At 45.3% G+C, this 20,982-nt stretch overlaps 1 protein-coding gene across 7 annotated transcripts in view; it reads left to right on the top strand.

Moving 5' to 3' along the window:
* Window positions 1–14,596, top strand: part of dse (dermatan sulfate epimerase) — an 81,497-nt gene extending 66,901 nt beyond the window's left edge. For 5 of the 7 annotated variants that reach the window (XM_067984699.1, XM_067984700.1, XM_067984702.1 and 2 more), the window contains 2 exons: window positions 1,440–1,647; window positions 4,074–14,596. In XM_067984699.1, coding sequence (XP_067840800.1) covers window positions 1,440–1,647; window positions 4,074–5,844 — 1,979 coding nt within the window. In that variant the 3' untranslated portion in view covers window positions 5,845–14,596. The remainder of the gene's footprint in view (window positions 1–1,439; window positions 1,648–4,073) is intronic. The other 2 variants (XM_067984703.1, XM_067984704.1) reach the window with 1 other exon arrangement.
* Window positions 14,597–20,982: the final 6,386 nt, after the last annotated feature.

Here is a 20,982-nt window from a genome sequence, read left to right on the forward strand (position 1 = left end):
TTTTGGATTCAACTTGCCACTCTCCCTTGGATCCCATGGGCTTTTACATTTTTGACCAGTTTGCCAAAAGCCTTGATAAAATCTATGTCGACTACATCAAATGCACTACCCTCATCGAGTAGTGAAGTTGCTGATAGATGAGCGACATTTCACTGGCATTTGGACTTCGTGCTTTAGAGTTTTTGTCTGACGAGTATTTTTTTTTCTTTTCATTTGCTTTATTTGAGTTGTTAGATTAGTAGAAGTAATAATGTTTCTATTTGAACCTTATTATGAAATTCCTATTTGAAAAGTAGACCTTTTGAAGTAGTTTTGTTTGGTCTGGCCTGCTCATATCAAAACACCCCTGGGGAAAAAGCCCTGCCTACGTCACTGGGTGGCATGTTACCATGGAATCAACTTAAGGGTAAATTCCTTGTTCCTACGCAACAGGTAGGGAAGTGGTGCCCAAAGGGAGCGTAGGATGAAGATGTGGTCTAGAATATAATAGTTTGACTTCTTTGATCCTATGAGCACAGCTCACAAGAGCATGGGATTGTGAAACTTTCCCTTGTATGTGATATTAAATAAACCTTAAGAAAGAAAGATCTTGCATTTATATATCAACTTATCACATCTCTAAGAAACATCTCAAAGCACTCGTGTTTAATAACTTGCTTTAAAGTGCGGTCACTGTGCTATGTAGGTGAACACAACAGCCATTTTGCACACAAACAGGACTGAGGTAAGCAACCTGTTAATCTATTTTTGGTGGCATTGGTTGAGCGAGGAATATTGGCCAGGGCACCAAAAATGCTCTCTGTTCTTCGAATAGCGCCATGGAATCTTTAACATCCACCTGAAACACGGATACAGGAAGACAGGGCCTCATTCAAAGATCTCTGACAATGCAGTACTCCTTCAGTACTTCAAAGTTAAAAAAAATGTAAACCATTAAATTCCAACTCACCACCCCCCCACAACCCCACCCCACCCCACCCCACCCCAAAAATAAATGACTGACCTGTAGATCCTGTGGATCTACCACTCTAACATTATAATATAGCATTTCTAATAATTGTATTTCAAAATTTATATGTACAAGTACTTATACATACAGGAGAAAAAGATAACCCTGAAATATCAAAATTGACATAAAATTGACGTGGATATCTAGTGGTGCAAATAGTTTGAGTTACATTGGCGTGTCCTGTCAGTTACAGCTCTCGTTTCATTGTTCCTATTTTCTGAATGACTTCCAGGAAAGTAATGAAAGTGAAGAAGGCTCACCACTTTCTCAAAGGCAACAAGGGATAGGCAATAAATGCTGGACTTGCCAGTGATGCCCATATTCCGAGAATGAATAATAATTAAAAAAAAATGGTCTTTTATATTACTGTTACTCCACGTTCTGTGGTTTCTCTTCCGCACTGAATTTTGGTTTTGGGAATGTCTTCTAGGTTTTCGAAGGACTGTGGCTATTGCTGATTCAAACTACAACTGGTTCTATGGGCCCGAGAGCCAATTGGTGTTTCTGGATACCTACGTAATGCGCAATGGCAGTGGCAACTGGTTGGCAGAGCAGGTCAGAAAGAATCGAATTCGGGAGGGACCGGGCACACCAGCCAAAGGACAGAGATGGTGTACACTCCATACTGAATTTCTGTGGTAAGATGATGCTCAATTGGGTGAATGAAATAATTTGGAGTATAGTGAAAAAGGAGGATAGTTGGTCAAGCATAGGTTTGAGCTTTCGTTCGGTAGACAGCAAGTACCAGGATCTCCTCATGGGCAACATGGTGATCAGTATTCACTATAAATGTGTTAGTGCGCTGGCACCATCCTCTTTACCACATCACGGACACAACTGAGTCCTAAGGAATGATGTTGCCAACAGTTGAAGTTGAGGAGTTTCAGCAGCAGCTGCTTGACCCCAACCCCAACCCCAACCCCAACCACACCCCCCCCAGCCAATACCCACTCATGTTGGGAATCAAGCCCTGGATATCTGAACTTGTATTCTCATACTTGGTCTCCAGCTGTCATCCAAAGTGAGTGTTTCTTCATCAGATATACAACTGACATCTGCCTTCAGCGTGATGGAAGGAGCTACATAGGTAACTTCCATTGAGCCAGACACCTGGATGTTCTAGACGTCCAGGTCCAGTGCTGTGTAGCAGGTTTACTCATCACCAATCGCTTAATCCAGGTCCTCGCATGAGGGGCTCTGGCAAAGAGGTGTGCCCGTTGTGAGGCCAACTCCCTCTCCAAGGTATTCAGTAACAGATCGTTGTAGGCCGGAGCCCCCTCTCCCTAAAATCACTTTCCCGTTTGCCTGCAATTCCACCTCCTACCTAGGTCCTGAATCTCGCACATGGGCTGGAGAAAGTCTTCTGTTACATTCCTTGGAGTTCTGAAACGAAGAGGAAGTTGAGAACATCTATTTTGAGGAAGATTTCTATAGTTGTGCAGAGGATCCAACAAGGGGGAGTTTTTGTTTTAAAAAGTATCTAATTGCTTCAGACAAGATAAAGCAATAACTTACCTTTAAGCCCCTCTGGCTTATATAAGGGGTAATTTTACCAATGCCAGCATGGAGCTTTGCCCATCAAGAATACATGCCAAAAATTCGGGGCCCATAGGATTGTCTGTACATTAATTTTAATGGACAGATATTGCTGCAGGACCCGCTGACCTACAGCATCTACTGTTAGTAAATGTAACAGTCACAACTTGACCCGTAATCTATTTGGAACAGTTTAGATTTATACAGAATAGCTATATATTGTACATATATTTCACTTCAGGAATAAAAACTCGGTAGCATTGTTATGTGATATAAGCTATTCTTCTGCTTCACCATATCTTAAAAATGGCTGACCTGAAAGTGCAAGATATTCTGACAATGTCTACATTTAAGAGTTAAATATATACATTTTGGAAAGCCAATTTATTTTGCACATTCACAATAATTCCAGTGTAAGCTTGGCTTGTTAAATATCAGTGGAATTGGTTTTTCCACATCTATGTGATGATTTTCAGTTTGTGGCTTTCCCAGGGTTAGTTTTGGCAGCCGCAGTAGCTGAAAGCACCCTACGGTTTTATTTTAGTTAAATGTGCACAAGTAGTAAAATGTTTTATTGCAGCATGTCAATGTCCAAGTACAGTATGAAAACTAAATGAAATGCATCTGAATATACAGGTGTGACAGTTCCTTGATATGCCTGTATACTGTTTTGAAGAAAACCTCCTTGTCATGTGACCACTGCTAGTTAGAATTGATGGTTTCAGGAGGAATGGTCTTGTTAAACAGTCCAGAGGTTTTTATTCCTATTCATCAGAAATAATATGGCACACTTTTTTGCAGAGCTATAAATAAAATGTATTAAAAAGACCCCATGTTGATCACAGCTTTAGCCCCTATCATCTGTCTTTTCTGATCATAATGAATGTAAGTCACAGCTATTTGACTATTTTAGATAATATGATAGCAGCAAAGGTTCTACATGAAAATGAGCTTGGGCAGTTTCAACCCTGTTTTTAGTGGCACGGGATCATAGCACAAAATTATCCCTACCGTGACACTGATTGGCAATCTCACTCCAAGATCACAGGACGGTTGGTGTGAGAAGTGGAAATGTGACTTGGTGGAGTAAGTGGAGTTCTGTGGTTGGGGCTAGGCCACATTTTTGGGTAGAGTAGAGGGGGTTTTACTATGCATATACTGTGCTATACTTCATCAGAAAGTGCTTGATGATGATACTGGGTTGCAGAAATGGGATGGTGCTCTATTTCTAAGTGCTAAGATCTCTCATCTAAATGAGCACAAATTCTGTGTAAAGAAAACAGAAAAATGTTATTTATAAAAGATGCGATAAATATTTCAAAAAGTAAGAGATGACTGACCATTTATAACCTGATTATTGATCTATTCTGATATATTGCTAAAACTGAGTAATTCAAAAGTTATGTTGTGTTTTCCTTAACTGATATTCAAAGGCATTTTTAAAATTCAGAGGATTTTTTTGAGTCCATATTAAAATATAATTTTATAAGATGATTTGCCATTTTTTCTGCTGTCAAAATAGTTTTAGCCTTTTTTTTGTTGTCAGGTATGATGGCTCCTTGACTCCAGTTCCACCTCTGGATTATGGGTTACCAAAATTACATTATTTTGATGACTGGGGAGTCGTAACTTATGGAGGTGCTTCACCAGCAGAAGTTAACAGGCCCTTCCTGTCCTTCAAATCCAGTAAACTGGGAGGACGTGCAATTTATGACATCGTTCATCAGAAGAAATATTCACAGTGGATTAATGGATGGAAGAATTTCAATGCTGGGCATGAACATCCGGATCAGAACTCTTTCACATTCGCACCTAACGGTGTGCCTTTCATCACAGAGGCTCTGTATGGCCCAAAGTATACCTTTCTCAACAATGCTTTAATGTTCTCTCCAGCCAAATCAGACACTTGTTTCCATCCTTGGGAAGGGCAGGTGACAGAAGCGTGCAACTCAAAGTGGTTGAAATATAAACATGGGATTTCTGGGGATTGTCGTGGCCAGGTCATTGCAGCTTTAGAGCAGAATGGGGTGGTCTTTATCAGAGGAGAGGCAGTGGGGGCCTACAGTCCTAGCCTGAAGCTGAAGAGTTCCCAAAGGAACCTCCTCCTTCTGCAACCCCAGCTTTTACTCCTAGTGGATCAAATCCATTTGGAAGAAGACAGCCCACTTGAGAAAATGAGTGCATTTTTCCATAACACTGATGTGGCCTTTGAGGAAATCTCTAAAGATGGAGTGAATGGAGCATTTGTTAGACAAAAGGATGGCCAGTATACAATGTTCTGGATGGATGATAAAGGCAATAGTGATAAGGCTGCACTGGCATTCAAGACTTACCCTCGTGGATACCCGTACAATGGAACGCATTATGTGAATGTCACAACCACACTGAGGTACCCAGTCACCAGAACAGCCTATATCTTCTTTGGACCTTCTGTGGAGATTCAAAGCTTTAGCATTCGAGGAGATTTGGATCGAGTAGATGTATATCTAGCAACAAATGAAAAAACCTATACAGTTTATCTCTTAACTGGGGAAACTGCTGTGAAACCACTGTTTGCCATGGTACTAGCTGACCGCCAGAAAATCGTGTTTGATAGGGCTTCTGCAATCAGGGATGTTTCAGTGCAGGAGGTGGAAGATTACATGAATGTTGTTGAGGAAAATCTTCAGCATGCAAAACCGGTGTTTCAGCAGCTAGAAAAACAGATCCTGGCTCGAGTCCTTAACACTGGTAACTTCCGAAAGACTGCCGAGCGTCTTCTGAAACTATCAGACAAAAAGAAGACCGAGGAAGCCATTGAAAAATTATTTTCGATCTCATTTGGCCAAAACAAGGCCAAAAAAATGAGGAAAGGAAAAGGTGATGGTGATAAATTTCCCAACAGCCTTCCAGATATTTTTGCACAAATCGAAATGAATGAGAAAAGGGAACGGAAGAAGTTGCTGAAGCAAATGCAAGAAGAAACCTCTGATGAGAGAAATGAGGATGTGAGGGAGCTTTTTGACTTTGTGGACTTCCCTTATGTGAAACAAGAACAAGACAGAAACAAAGTTGTAAAAAATGGTTCTGTCAAACCAGGAGCCACTGTTCGAAGCACTGCACAATCCCTTTCAGCTTCATACACAAGAGTCTTCTTAATTTTAAATATTGCAACCTTCTTCTTCCTGTTAGCATTACAACTAATTCGGTTTCAGAAAGCTCCAAGCTTGCACGCCCAAAGATTTCTCTATGCAGTGCTTCTACTGGACAGCTTTGTACTGCTTTGCTTGTATTCCTCTTGTTCTCAAGCACAGTGCTAGACCAAGGAAGCCATCTTGTGAAAGACTAAACAAATACACAGTGATATTACTAAACTGAGTACTTAATGCAAATACGAGGTTTGCACATACCTTTTAACAGATTTTTACAAAAAGATATTTAGCAGGAAAGCCAAAGATTTGATGAAGCATCATTAAAAATGCAAATAAGTGGAACCTCCATTATCCGCACTCCTATTATCTGCCATCCTGATTATCTACCAGAATTTTCCCAGGACAAGGCCTTGTGTGACATCGCCTCATTGCACAGCTTCTTTTATTATTTGTATTTCATCATCTCTTCTTGGTGAATAAAACTACATAATGTTTCTTTTGTTATTTGTACTGTACTTGCCTTCATTCCCATATCGCAGTGTAAGACCAGAATTTTGGGAAGTCTTGATATTCTGCCAATTTTCGTTATCCAGCAGGAGGGTTCCCTTCATTATGGTGGATCGTGGCATTCCACTAAACTAAAATGTACAGTTTATTGAATAAGCTCATTGTTTTATTATTTTTAATTTGACTTTTTTCACTATATATTCCTGATATATATATAATGTATATGTAAATGGTGAGGAGGTGGGCCCATACCTTCTCTTTATTTTTCAAAGTTCTGTGTTGTTTTAACAAGATTCTTCTGGTCACTGGTGAGATCTCAGTGAACAGCAATGACTGTGCTCACAATATGTCTACTGACTGCAGCTGGATTGTTCAGTTTGTCATTCTTTCCATGATCACTCATTAAAGTACAAATGTTATTAAGCATTCCTTAAACTTTATAACATTAACTGACTGAGATTGTTTTTCTTTAATGAATTTGAATTATGGCTTATTGTTCTTCACACTTAATGGGTGGAATATAGATCAGCAACAATCTGATTCAAGCCTATAACAATTTAGAACTGATAACGCCATATCAAGCACTGTCCCACTGACCTGTCGTGAATATTAGGAAATCCAGGAATATGAAGTGCATCATTTTCAACTTTTAATTAAGGGTCAGAAAATTGTGTGCAGGTGACCTGGATTTTCCAATATACTCTCTCACTGGGAGTGCACAGTGAGAACATTACCCCTATACTTCCTTTCACTCTTCCTTTTCCCAAAATGCACTGCTTTGCATTTCTCTGCATTGCCGTCTGTCTCCCATTCTGTTAACCTCTCTGTGTCTTCTTGCAACATTCTGCATTCCTCCTCACAGTTTGCCATACTCTTTAATTTGGTATTACCAGGAAACTTCAATATTGTTCCTCATGTATCTACGTGCAAGTAATTCAGATAAATTGGTCCAGAAGAGGTGCTCACAGAGGTCCGTGCGGCACACAAATACAAACATCCACCCAATCCGAAAAATATCCATGGATCCCTGGCCAACCGTGTCCGTGAAGCTGCGGTTTCTTTAATATCATGTGCCTTAATTCTCATAACAAGTCTCTTATGCGATACCCTATCAAACATCTTCAGAAAATTCATACATACAATATTGCCTGAATTTCCTTTGTCCATACACCATGTAAATTACTCAAACAATTCACTTAAATTGATCGGACACAACCTGCCCTTTACCAATCCATGCTTTCCTAAGTGTTCACTAATTTCATCCTGTACTTTTGGACTTCAGATGGGTAATTTTATGAGCCCACGTTGCCAATGGGGAGCCTCAGCCATCTACAGCACTTGTTGGAAATTCAGGCACATGCTGCCTATCATTTCCAACTTTTCAAGTTAATTGTTGGAAAATCATGGGCAGTGTGTCTGAATTTCTGATACATACTGCCCGTGATGCTCTCCACCGGTAATGTGAACTTGTAAAACTACCCGTTAGAAGTTAACTACAATTGAGTTAAGATCACATGGCTATAGTTTTCTGGTGTGTCCTTTTCATGCTTTTTGAAGTGTAATATTCCTATTTCCAAAGATTTTTGAAAAGTATGGTTGGTGCCTCAGCTATCACCTCCCACAGACCCTTTTAATGTTCTGGGATGGGTTCTATCTGGTCCTGGTTACTTTTCAATTTTATCCCCATTAATGTTTGTAATAGAGCTTTCTGAACACTTATCTTCAATAATGGTTCTTCCACATCCTCTTCAGGTGCTCCTGCAACCCTAATTCCACCTTCCTCTGTTTAAAAAAAAACTATGTGGAATTCTTACAAATATCTCCAGCATTCTCTCAGTCTCTAGCACAAGGTGGCCCCTTTGCCTCCATATTGTCCCACCCCTTGATTAACTATCCTTTTCTTTTGTGCTTATAAAAGTCCTGCTATATTCTTTTATGTTGACCACTATGACTTAATCTTACCTTTCCTAATCCCCCTTTTTGCTTCCCTGCTATATTTTTTATATTTTGTGTAGTATCTTCTATATTATTCATTCATATTCATTGTATGCCTCTGCCTAAACTCAATTTTGCTCAATTTGCCAATTTTTCCTTATCCACAGAACTTCAGACTTTTAGTCCATATGTGTATTTAACCTGTATCTTATTGGTCTAATATTTGAAAATCTTCCACTGTTAGTCTGCTGTTGTCTCTGCCACTTTTCCAACCAATTAATCTGGGTTAGGTCCCCTTCCATGCCATGGAAATAAACCAATTTTCAGTTGAACATTCTGGAGGGGGAGGGTGAACATCCAGAGGTCGTGATCCATATTGGTATCAACAGCATAGGTAGAAAGAGGGATGAGGTCCTGCAGGCAGAGTTTAAGGAGTTAGGAAAGAGATTAACAAGCAGGACCTCAAGAGTAGTAATCTCCGGATTACACCCAGTGCCACGCACTAGTGAGTATAGAAATAGGAGGATAGAGCAGATGAATGCGTAGCTGGAGAGATGGTGCAGGAGGGAGGGCTTTAGATTCCTGGGGCATTGGGACCGGTTCTGGGGGAGGTGGGACCTGTACAAGCCAGATGGGTTGCACCTCAAAAAGGTCGGGACCAATATCCTCACGGGGAGGTTTGCTAGTGCTGTTGGGGAGGGTTTAAACTAGCTTGGCAGGGAGATGGGAACCTGAGTGTAGATTCAGAAGGGAGAGAAGCAGAGCTGGAAATGGAAGGCAGAAAATTAGTAAGTGAGTTTAGAAGGCAGAGGAAGCACAGGTTGGAAACTAGACAACAAAGGAGTTTGGCAGTGCTTAATGGTATATACCTCAATGCAAGAAGTATTCAACGTTGTACCGTTGTTTAAAAAGGAAGAAAAAGATAGACCGAGAAATTATATGCCAGTCAGTCTAACTTCAGTGGTGGGCAAATTATTGCAAATAATTCTGAGGGACAGCATAAATCGTCATTTAGAAAGGCACGGATTAATCAAGGACAGTCAACGTGGATTTGTTAAGGGAAGGTCATGTCTGACTAACTTGATAGAATTTTTTGAGGAGGTAACAAGGAAGGTGGGTAACGCGTTTGATGTAGTGTACATGGATTTTAGCAAAGCTTTTGACAAGGTCCCAAATGGCAGACTGGTCAAAAAAGTAAAAGTAAAAGCCTATGGGATTCAAGGAAAAGTGGCTAGTCAGATCCAAAATTGGCTCAGTGGTAGGAAGCAAAGGGTAATGGTTGACCGGTGTTTTTGCGACTGGAAGGCTGTTTCCAGTGGGGTTGCGCAAGGCTCAGTAATAGGTCCCTTGCTTTTTGTGGTATATATTAATGATTTGGACTTGAATGTGGGGGGCTTGATCAAGAAGTTTGCAGATGATACAAAAATTGGCCGTGTGGTTGATAGTGAGGTGGAAAGCTGTGGACTGCAGGAAGATATCAATGGACTATTCAGGTGGGTAGAAAAGTGGCAAATGGAATTCAATCCAGAGAAGTGGGAGGTAATGCATTTGGGGAGGGCAAACGAGACAAGGGAGTACACAATAAATGGGAGGATACTGAAAGGTGTAGAGGAAGTGAGGGACCTTGGAGTGCATGTCCATAGATCCCTGAAGGTAGCAGGTAAGGTAGATAAGGTGTTTAAAAAGGCATATGGGATACTTTCCTTTATTAGCCGAGGCATAGATATAAGAGCAGAGAGGTTATGCTAGAACTGTATAAAAACATTGGTTAAGCCACAGCTTGAGTACTGCGTACAGTTCTGGTCACCACTTTACAGGAAAGATGTGATTGCACTAGAGAGGGTACAGAGGAGATTTACGAGGATGTTGCCAGGGCTGGAGAATTTTAGCTATGAGAAAAAATTGGATAGGCTGGGGTTGTTTTCTTTGGAACAAAGGAGGCTGCGGGGAGATTTAATTGAAGTATATAAAATTATGATGGGACTAGATAGAGTGGGTAGGGAGGACCTATTTCCCTTAGCAGAGGGGTCAGTGACCCGGGGGCATAGATTTAAAGCAATTGGTAGAAGGATTAGAGGTGAGCTGAGGAGAATTTTTTTTCACCCAGAGGGTGGTGGGGGTCTGGAACTCACTGCCTGAAGGGGTGGTAGAGGAAGAAACCCTCAACTCAATTAAAAAGTACTTGGATGTGCACTTGAGCCGTAACCTACAGGGCTACGGACCAAATGCTGGAAAGTGGGATTAAGCTGGATCTTGTCCGTGCTGGCTCTTTTTCGGCCAGCACGGACAAGATGGGCCGAATGGCCTCCATTTGCGCCGTAACTTTCTATGACTCTGAATAGCAGCTTTATTTCAGTGGTAGCGCTCTTACTCCTGAATTAGAAGATTGTGGATTCGAGCTCTACTCCAGAATTTGAGCATGTAATCTAGCCTGACACTTCAGTGCAGTATTGAAGAAGTAATGCATTCTCAGAGATACTGGGGTGCTAGCATATTTTGATCCAGCGAATGTACAGAGTTTTTCTGTGTACTGATGAATTTTACCGGAAAAACCCATATTTGCACAGTGCCCCTGGACACGAGCCCCATAGGCCTATGTGTTAATCTGCCTAGGGTCACTATTTCCTATACTTTCTACCTTGGAATACCTTACTTTATTGAGAGCTAAATCTAGTACTGCTTCATTTCTTGTTGGACATCTAACTTTCTGGTTAAGGAACTGACATTCTAGAAACTGCTCCACATTTTGACCACGGATTTTTTATATCCCAGTCCGCCTTAAAATAGTTAGACTCCCCCATTATTAAAACCCTATTATTTTTCAAGCCTTTCTAGTGCCTAGAAACCTCATCCTCAATTTCATTCCCACTGTTCAGTAGCCTATAATTTACTCTCAATGTATGGTAACAGATCCTTTTTTATTTCTTAACTCAACCCAGACAAAGACTGTCTGCACACCACTCTCAATAAAAACAAATATATTTTCTATGGTTGTATTCATGTATTTAATTAATAATGTCTTCCTTTTTTTATTTCCCTGTATTATCTTTTTCTAAGTCCTAAAATACACAGGAAAATGAGAGGCAATATAGACCAAGTTGAAGGTGGGATTAGGGACATGGGTAATTGATGGAGAAGGTGGGACTGCACCTGGAGTATTGTGTAAAATTTTGGTCTCCTTACCTAAGAAAGGATATATTTGCCACAGAGGGAGTGCAACGAAGGTTCACCAGACTGATTCCTGGGATAGCGGGATTGTCGTATGAGGAGAGATTGAGTAGACTAGTCCCGTATTCTCTAGAGTTTAGAAGAATGAGAGGTGATCTCATTGAAACATATAAAATTCTAACAGGGCTCGACAGGGTAGATGCAGGGAGGATGTTTCCCCTCGGTGGGGAGTCTAGAACCAGGGGTCACAATATCAGAATAAGAAGTTGGCCATTTAGGACTGAGATGAGGAGAAATTTCTTCACTCAGAGGGTGGTGAAACTTTGGGATTCTCTACCCCAGAGGGCCGTGGAGGCTCAGTCATTGAGTACATTCAAAACAGAGATCGATAGATTTCTAGATATTAAAGGCATCAAGGGATATGGGGATGGTGCAGGAAAATGGCGTTGAGGTAGAAGATCAGCCATGATCTTGTTGAATGATGGACCAAGCTTGAGGGGCTGGATGGCCTACTCCTGCTCCTATTTCTTGTGTTCTTAAGTTCTTATCAGACCATGAGATTAGGGCTGCAGCAGGAAGGAAGCAGAGCATTGGGGGTGAAGCATGTTAGGGGCCAGATCGAGCAGGCCATGACCTGATGGTTTAGGGCTGGACCTGGAGTAAGTAAGAGGATAGGGTGTAGGAATGCTTGAGTCAGGGAAGGAAAGAACTTTCATTTATAAAGCACCTTTCACAACCTCAGGATATCCCAATGAAGTACTTTTGAAGTATAGTCATTGCTGTAAGGAAACGTAGCAGCAAATTTGCAAAGAAATGTAAATGAGATAAATGAGGGATACATATTGACCAGGACATTGGGAGAACTCCCCTATTCTTTAAATTATATCATGGGATCCTTTACTTCCACCTAAAAGGGCAGATGGGGCCTTGGTCTCTATCAAAAAATGGCTCTGCCTCTGTGCAGCATTCCCTCAGCACTGCACTAAAGTGTCAGCTTAGATTGTGTACTTAAGTCCCTGGAGGGGAGAAGGATGTCACATAGACTGCTCTGCCATCAATCTGTCTGGATTCTCAACAGATTGGGATATCTAGTCCTCTACCTCTAGCACTTTCCATTGCCTGGGAGTTTCTAGTACATTATCAATGGCTGCCTTTGTCTCTTTATATCATAATATTTCTATTCATTTTAATGGATGAAAAATCATAGGTGCACACACAGAATTTCCTGGCATGCGCTCCTGCCAGGTGGGACTCCCCAACAGGAGCATGCATTTGTAAAATGGGCCCTAAGCCCTATTTTAAAAATTACCTCACAAAGGATTGAAAAATTATTGTTGCACACTCTTTCCATGTTTAGATACAAAAAGACAGCAAATTTATTTTCTTTCAAGCACAAAAAAATATTTTATCTGGACAAATAATATGGTTAGAATGTGAAACCCGCTACCACAAGGTGTAGTTGAGGCAAATAGCATAGATGCATTTAAGGGGAAATTGGATAAACACATGAGGGAGAAAGGAATCGAAGGTTATGCTGATAGGGTTAGATGAAGAGGGGTGGGAGGAGGCTTGTGTGGAGCATAAACATGGGCAAAGACAAGTTGAGCTGAATGGCCTGTAAATTCTATGTAATTCTACATAAAATCTTACTTCAGGCTTAGAAGAGTAATTTTTCTGCTTCTATGCTCCCAATGGGGAGCTTTGCCTATTGGGAACACATATTGTAAAACTGTAAGTGTAGCCCTTTGTTCTCCACTTTGCGCTTCAGATAGGCAAGGCTCCACAGCAGTAATGCAGAAGTGGAACATTTACCCTGTAGTTGTCAAGCTGAGGAAGAAAATTGTGAACAGATAATAATTTCAGCGATTTCTACTTAAGAAATTCTCCATGCTTGCCTATTTTCTAAATAAAAGTCAGAAAGCTCTTATACTAAAAGTGGAAAACCAATGCTGCTCACTTCAGATGCTTAAAGTAATATTTATCACTGGAGTTTGTTTGTGCAGCTAAAGCCTGCCAGCTAGTGTTTATAAGAACTATTGCACTCAGTGTGAACTACTCCAGTTGTTATTGAAATGTATCAGTGCATTAAACAACATTAATCACACCACAATAAACTGCAACTTTGCTTAGTAATCAACTGAAAATAAATTTTGATTTATACTTGAGGCACATAAATTCATATTTTCCAACCTCTGTATAAGGTTGTCAGTTATAACCTATTGTTTTAAAATTAACAGATGCTATCTCTCATTTTGTTTAAGTTACAATAATGCTGTGTTTGAAAAATGCAAATTGATAAAGAAGCAATATGCCTTATGTCGGAATTGTTTGACCATTTTTACATAGAGGGGATTTGTGAAGAGTTACTCTTGATGTTGAGTTCTTAAAAGCATACTGAAGATGATTTTCAACTGCCAGCTGCCTGTTTCTGTCTGAAAAATAGGCAGGTGGGGGTGGGGGCACCTTGGCCACCCCTTTGATGCCCAATGTCCACCTGATGCAATTATCAGGTGGGCCTGTAAATGGGCAATCGCCTCGCTCACCTGAAACAGGCAGGAGATTGCTTAAATATGCAGATCCAGGCCCTATGCCATTTGAAAGACCCCAATTGCAATTTACAGGTACAAATGAGTGGAGCGTGCACTGTGTACTCTCTGCCCATTTGTACCAGGCGTTGAGCAGCCTGAGCAGTGGTCCGGCAAGCTGCAGTGCAGTGCCTGCTTGATGCCCACAACTTTGCAGCAGCATGTTAATGAGGCCCGGGCCTCAAAATGACTCCAATGGTTGGGTGATGCGGCTGCTGCATTGACTTTGGGCTTGTTTTGGCAGAAGATAAAGATCGCCCCCAGTCTATTCATACAAATTTTAAAAAGAGCTCTGAGATTATAGATAGTTAAGATACTAATGAGCTAGCATTGATTGTGAATAATAAGCAATTTGTTAGACTCACTTGGCAATCTGAAAACATCTCACACTCATTGTGTTGGGAAGTCTTTGGTTCATTTTCTGTCTGAAAACTGCTAGAGACAAAACACAAGAGGCAGACACAGGCAGTCAGTTAGGTTTTTGAAACAGAATACTGTGCAGTCAGGCAGCAAAAATTGTGAGAAGGTTCGAGTGCAGGAGAGAGTCGTCAGACATTTTTGTTTTAAGTCCAGTAAGACAACCCACTGCTGTGGGTAAATGTGACCTGTTCTTTATTTGTATTAGTACATGAAGATAAATTATTGATTGAATTAAGTAAGTCAGATCATAACTGCTGTTTTGTATGTTCACCTTATTGTGAAATAAAGGAGCTTATCGATTCGTATCAGGCCTTGTTTGCTTGGTCCGCTTTTCCAGAGATTGAAGAAGTGCACTTGCAAAAGACATGAGTAGTCAGCTCAGATCACAAAGGTATATGATTGTTGTGCCCCTGGGTTACGCTATCATACAAGTAGATATAGGGAAGTTAGAATCAACTCCAATGAAAGTAAGATGCTCAGACTGCTTACGGGAGTGACTGCTGCCACTGAAGCCAAGGAGGTACCTATGGTGGTCCAAAATTTGTAATATACCCAATTCTTGCAATGAGTAATATTTTATATTAAAACTAATGGATCTCTCCAATGGAGTTTCGCATGGTGAGTCAAAGGATTCACCATTTTATAACTATAAGGCCTGATTTCATAATTATAAATCGTGGGATCAATAATCACTTCTGCCAGCGGAGCAAGCCCAAGGATTTCCAGGGCCCTTGTTTCTGTAGCTTCACATCTTTTGAAGGCATGACATTTGAAAGTGAGATTTCAGAGAGGCCATAATTCCAAAGTATCACACACCTGTAGGGCAAAAATTATCATTAGCTCAAATAACCACTTGTCTGTAAAGTTGCAAATCAAATATCCGATTGACTAAATGTGAATGAATCAAAAATAGTATGGTTTTGCATGATCCAACAGGAGATCTCTGTAGGTATTTATTTGAAGATGTAGGGGCCAATTATTGATTCATATCAGTTCCGAGGAATCCTGCCAGATACCACCTTCAGACCTGACATAGTTATTCAGGACCATGTTGAGACAGGGCAAAAGGCATTTTGGTCTCATCTTTTTCAATGACATCAAAATCCCAATAAAGTTTGTAAATCCTAGATATGCAATAGGAGGGCTTTCTCTGTCCCATTTGCAGGATCCAGGACAAAGCTATGAGGTGAATTTGTGGCAACGTGGAAGTGGATACAGGGAAGGAGGCCTCACTTTATACCGCCTTGTCATTCAGTATCCTCACAGCAAGCACACTTCTATATGAAAGCCCCTGACATGAGGATCTGGATTGAGGAGTTGTTGATGAGTAAGCCTGAGAGATGGCACTGGATTTGGATAGATAATTGACACAAAACAAGCTGCCCTATATCAATCCTTCCAGCATCCTCAACACTGATGAGGAAACTCTGAGACTTGGGATGTCAGCAGTTAGAAGGGGCTCGATTTTAGGGTCGGGTTACCTGCGGGTTTCCAGCGGGGGGGCCCCGAAAATCCCGATCTCCGATCACGTGACCGGATTCGGACGAAATCCCGGCCACTTCCGGGTACCGCGCTGACGTGCGGGGCTGCGCGCGCAAGCCCCGCTGGTGGGAATCCCGCAGGCAATTAAAGCCAGCGGGGTTCCACTTGAGAGCACTTAACTTGCTCGTTGTGGTCAGTTAATGAGCTGAAGCAGCTGTCAAAAGAGGAAGTGTGGGATTTTACGGTCAAAGCAGTCAGTTTCCCACACTGGGGGAAACAGGACCCTTCAAACCAGGCGTGTTGCAGCCAGCAGCCTGTGCCAGGTGCCAAGGTGCGCTCCACGGGGGAGCGCCCTCACCCACGCAGGAGGCCACCGCGTCACATAGGGCAACCCCTGCCCTCCACCAACCCCCGCCAAGCCAGAGGACAGACCGACACGAAACCGCAGCCCCAGTCCGAGGACCCACCCACCTACCCTGCACAACCCCTCACACCAACACCTGCCAGATGGGTGGTGCGTTGACATCGTCGGAGGACGAACAGGATGACCAGCCCCAGCAGCCTCGCAGTCCACGCCGTCCGCCTCGGAGAGGTGGGGCCCCCCAACACGGTGCTGCGGCACACCCACCTGCACAGCAGGAGGGAGGGCAACCGCAGAGAGAGATGCGTCGCAGGAGGCACTACCCTCCGCACAGGGTGTACAGAGCGAGGCTCAGCTTCATGGACCTCTCCGAGGAGCAGTGCATACGGAGGCTCAGAGTCAATCGCCAGGTAGTCGCCGACATCTGCAGCCTCCTTAACGACGAGCTGCTCCCTGATGGACCAAGCAGCATCTTCTTACCTGTCGCCGTCAAAGTCACCACTGCCCTCAACTTCTTCGCATCCGGTTCCTTCCAGGGTGCCACCGGGGACATCACCGGGGTCTGTCAGTCCTCTGCACACAAGTGCATAAGGCAGGTCACCGATGGGTTGTTCCGCAGGGCCTCCCACTACATCAACTTCGCCATGGACGAGCGCAGCCAGATGGAGAGGGCGGTTGGATTCCATGCCATGGCCGGCTTCCCACGGGTGCAGGGTGTAATCGACTGCACCCACATCGCAATACGGGCACCTCCGCATGAGCCAGGGCTGTTCATCAACAGGAAGGGGTATCACTCCATGAACGCCCAGCTCATCTGTGACCACCGCCAGAGATTCCTACACGTGTGCGCCAGATACCCCGGCAGCTGCCACGATGCCTTCGTCCTCAGGGAGTCCGCCGTCCCGCCCATCCTGCAGGCACCCAACGCCGGCAACGGCTGGCTCCTCGGCGACAAGGGGTATCCCCTCCACACGTGGCTCATGACACCTCTGAGGAACCCCATCACCGAGCCGGAGCGTCGGTACAATGACAGCCACACTGCTACCAGGTCTACAATTGAGCAGACCATAGGGCTTCTCAAGATGCGCTTCAGGTGCCTTGATCGTTCTGGGGGAGCGCTCCAATACACACCATTCAGAGTGGGACGAATCATAGTTGTCTGCTGTGCCCTGCACAACATGGCCCAACAGAGAGGGGTGCCGCTGGAGGAGGCCCCATCCACACCCGCCACCCACATTGAGGAAGGCGAGGGCGAGGAGGAGGAGGAGGAGGAGGAGGAGGCGGAGGCGGAGGAGGCGGAGGAGGAGGACGCGCCCGAGGATGTTGGACGACCCATGCGCCGAGCCGCGACTCACCGGGATGGTCGCCGGGCCAGGGACGCACTCATACGTCAACGGTTCTCCTAGAGTCAGACACTGCGAGGCGCTCGCATCTCCTCACCTGCACATGCGAGCGGCCATACCAGCCCCCTCCACTGAAGAGTGCTGCCAGTAATCCTGCACCCACAGCAGTGTGCCCAATGGGTGGCAGCAGGTGTTCGCCGTCATGATGGCCTCCACGGAACGCAACTACTGCACAAGCCGCGGAAGAATGGACGAGAGGTGGCAGGAGTGGTGAGAATAGACTATTTAATATGTGGAATGTGACATCATTTAAGAAACAGAGTACAAAATAATAAACACCCTGGTGTATTCCCTTTGTGATTATAAGGCCTTTGGAATTCTTCTCCGGGAACCCCTACGTGGTGCTACCCCTGTGGCTCCAGCAGAGGTAGTGGCAGGTTGCTCGTCTTCTTGCCTTGACCGGGTAGATGCTTTTGGCGGACGGCCCCTGGGTTTCGGTGCCCGTGAGGGCACCTCCACAGACTGCTCCTCCTGCACCGGGGCAGGGGCAGACTCGGCCACCTGGAGAGGAGGCACCATTGCGGGTGCTGGTTGAGAGGTGGGCGACGGGTGGGACGTGGGGACGCCTTGAGAGGCGTCCCCGCTTCCATGTCCCCGGTCACCATCATCCCTCTCTTGGCCTCGGCCCACATCACCCCTTCCACCCTGCTGGACGGCAGTTTGGATGGCATGTGTGAGGCCTTGCAAGGCCACCCCTAGTGTATCCCTCAGCCTGTTGGTGGCGTCGGAATGTTGCTCACCCTGAATCCGTACAGACGTTGTGAGGGCCTGCAAGGACTCGAAGTGGAGCTGTGCGTGACGCTCGAGGGAGGCCAGCCTGTCCTCCACCGCAGACAGTCCCGCACCTACCCGCGACACTGTGTCGCCGGTACCCTCCTGTGCCTGCGCCACCAATGCCCACATGCAGGAGGTGGACTCCTCCATCGCCTGCGCTATTGTGGACAATGCGCGCGGCACCTCTGCCAGCACCTCAGCAATTAGCTGGTGGCCCTCGACGACTCTCCTTTTCTCTGGTGGCCCCCTGGGTTCAGCATCTGGGTCCGGCTGAGCAGAGCCTGGAGATGAGTGCTCCCTCCGTCGCGGACCCTCCGCGGCTGCCCCTGCCACCAGGGTCTGCTCATGCTCACTCGTGCGCAGTGACTCACCAAGTGCTACCCCAACTAGTTGGCGAGGGGGACCCACCGAGGTGCGTGTCTCTGCGCTGGTGGATGGTTGGCTCTGATGTGACGATGCACCCTCAGAGACCGCCATGTACTCTGAGGAATCGCCCTCCATGCTCGCTTGATCCAAAGACGCACCTGCAAGAGAACAGAGGGCACTTTGAGGCATGTGGACCAACTTGACAGTGCGCCTGATGGCAGGTGATGATACGGTCACTCGCGATCATGGGTGTTGAGTGTCAGCTTTCCCTTACCGGCCGTTTCGGCAGCGACACACTCGCCATCGGCCACCGACAGGCAATGTCGCGTGCGGGCGAGGTCGAGCGCCTCCACCTCTGCGTCGGTGAGCTCCACCACTTGCGGCGGCCCACCTCCGGTGCGTGCCCTTTCGCGGTTGTTCTTGCTCCTCTTCTCCTGTGAAGGCAAAACACAGATGTGTGAGTGGGTGCGTCTTGCATCGTGAGACGCATCGAGCATCGGTGTGGTTGGGTTGAGCGTGGCGCGGAACGGATGGGAGGAAGTGTGGGCCACGTGCCCATCCCATTGCATGGGGATTGGGGTGTGTGGTAGTGTTCGGGTGGGGTCAGGGACGGTGGGTACTTGCGTGCACGGCGAGGATGGTGAATGAGTGGCTGTGAGGATTGCTGATGGAGCGCAGTGGTGGCTGTGCAGGAGGGGGTTGTGATCTGCTTGGCGTGATGGTGGGGACGGGATGTGGGAGGGTGCGTTGGTGTACTCACCTTGCCAGACCTAGTCAGGTCATTGAAGCGCTTGCGGCACTGCTCCCAAGTCCTTGGGGTGTTGCCCCTGCTGCTCACCTCCGCCGCCACCTCTGCCCATGCCTTCCTGGTTGCGGCGGCAGGGAACTTGCGCCCATCCTCAGGGAAGAGTGTTTCCCTCCTCCTCCTCACGCCCTCCAGCATCAGCTGCAGTGCCAGATCTGAAAAACGGGGCGCAGCCTTTCCCCTTGGTTGAGCCATTCTCCCAGACCTCTTGCTTGCAGCAGGAGGGGCTTTGGGAGACTGCCCCTTTAACTGGAGCTCCGACATCGCGTCGACGGTACTGCGCATGCGCAGCCGGCCGGCACGCAGCTGGGGAGCGCAGAACCCGGAAGCAGGCCTTAATGGGTCCAATTATCCCGCGATCGCGTGGGGGACGCACACAATTACCCGTCCGCGTTTTCGACGCTCCCGGAGGACCACCCGCTGGGAACCCGCAGGCCTGCTAAATTCGAGCCCAAGGTGTCACTTGGTTGCAGCTATCAATGGTGGAGGACTTTTAACTACTTGGTTACTGTGAGTATTTTGGTTCTGTTATTCGACTCTGTTATTTGATTACTGGAAGATTGACTAGGGTTCTTTGATCTAGGGGAGCAGTTATTTTGAACATCAAATATTTATACACACTAAGAACCATCACAATTAAATTCCAACCCTACTGGTACTCTCTTCCATGGTGCTCCCCTTTGTAAACTCACAGTTAACTAATAGGCCCCAATTTTATCGCGGGACGGGATTGGTCTGTGTGAGTGGCCTGGGCAAGCGAGAAGCTCGTGTGTCGAGGCCCGTAGAGATTTTAACTCTTGGGCCTCATTTTAATATCCATCCGCCTAAACCTGGCAGAAATCACTGCCTGGCCGACGGGTGGGGAATCGGATTGGGAATTTGGGCGGCAGGAGGCCATCACCAAGGACCCGCAGGAAAGGTCCCCAGTAGTCAGGTAAGTGGTGAGGGAGGGGCTTCAGATGCAATCTGGTGGGTTGGGGGGGGGGGAAACCTAGGGCAAGTGAGATCTAAGGTTTCTTTGCAGGGACCAGAGGAGAAATCCTGCGCCTCCTGGCCCACAAGGAAATTTTTTTTTAAATTAAAACTTTATTTTGGCCCTCGACTCAGCTCACGGCAGATTTGGCCCAACTGGGAAGCCACCACTGCTTTGTATCCAAGAAGACTCCGCCGGGTTGGGTTGGGGTGGATGTATTGGCCACCTGCAATTTAAATTTGCAGACAGTCAGATCGTGGCGGGAAAGGAGTGGGTAAATCCCCCATTCCATTTTGAACTGGTTTCTGCCAAGGGGAGAGGATTAAAATTGAGGCCTATAACAGTTTCAGGCAGAAAAAGACCTTCAGTCCATCTTAGCCCACTTATTTCTAATAAACCCTATGGAAATTCTACCCCCATGTGTTTAAATGGATTTCCAATCAGTATCCCTAATGCTGCTCATAAATCTCACTCCTAATATTTACCCATTGTGACAGCTTTGTATATGAACAGGTGGAATTGCATCT

This window comes from Heptranchias perlo, chromosome 5 (assembly GCF_035084215.1).
Source record: "Heptranchias perlo isolate sHepPer1 chromosome 5, sHepPer1.hap1, whole genome shotgun sequence".
Classification (NCBI taxonomy): domain Eukaryota; kingdom Metazoa; phylum Chordata; class Chondrichthyes; order Hexanchiformes; family Hexanchidae; genus Heptranchias; species Heptranchias perlo.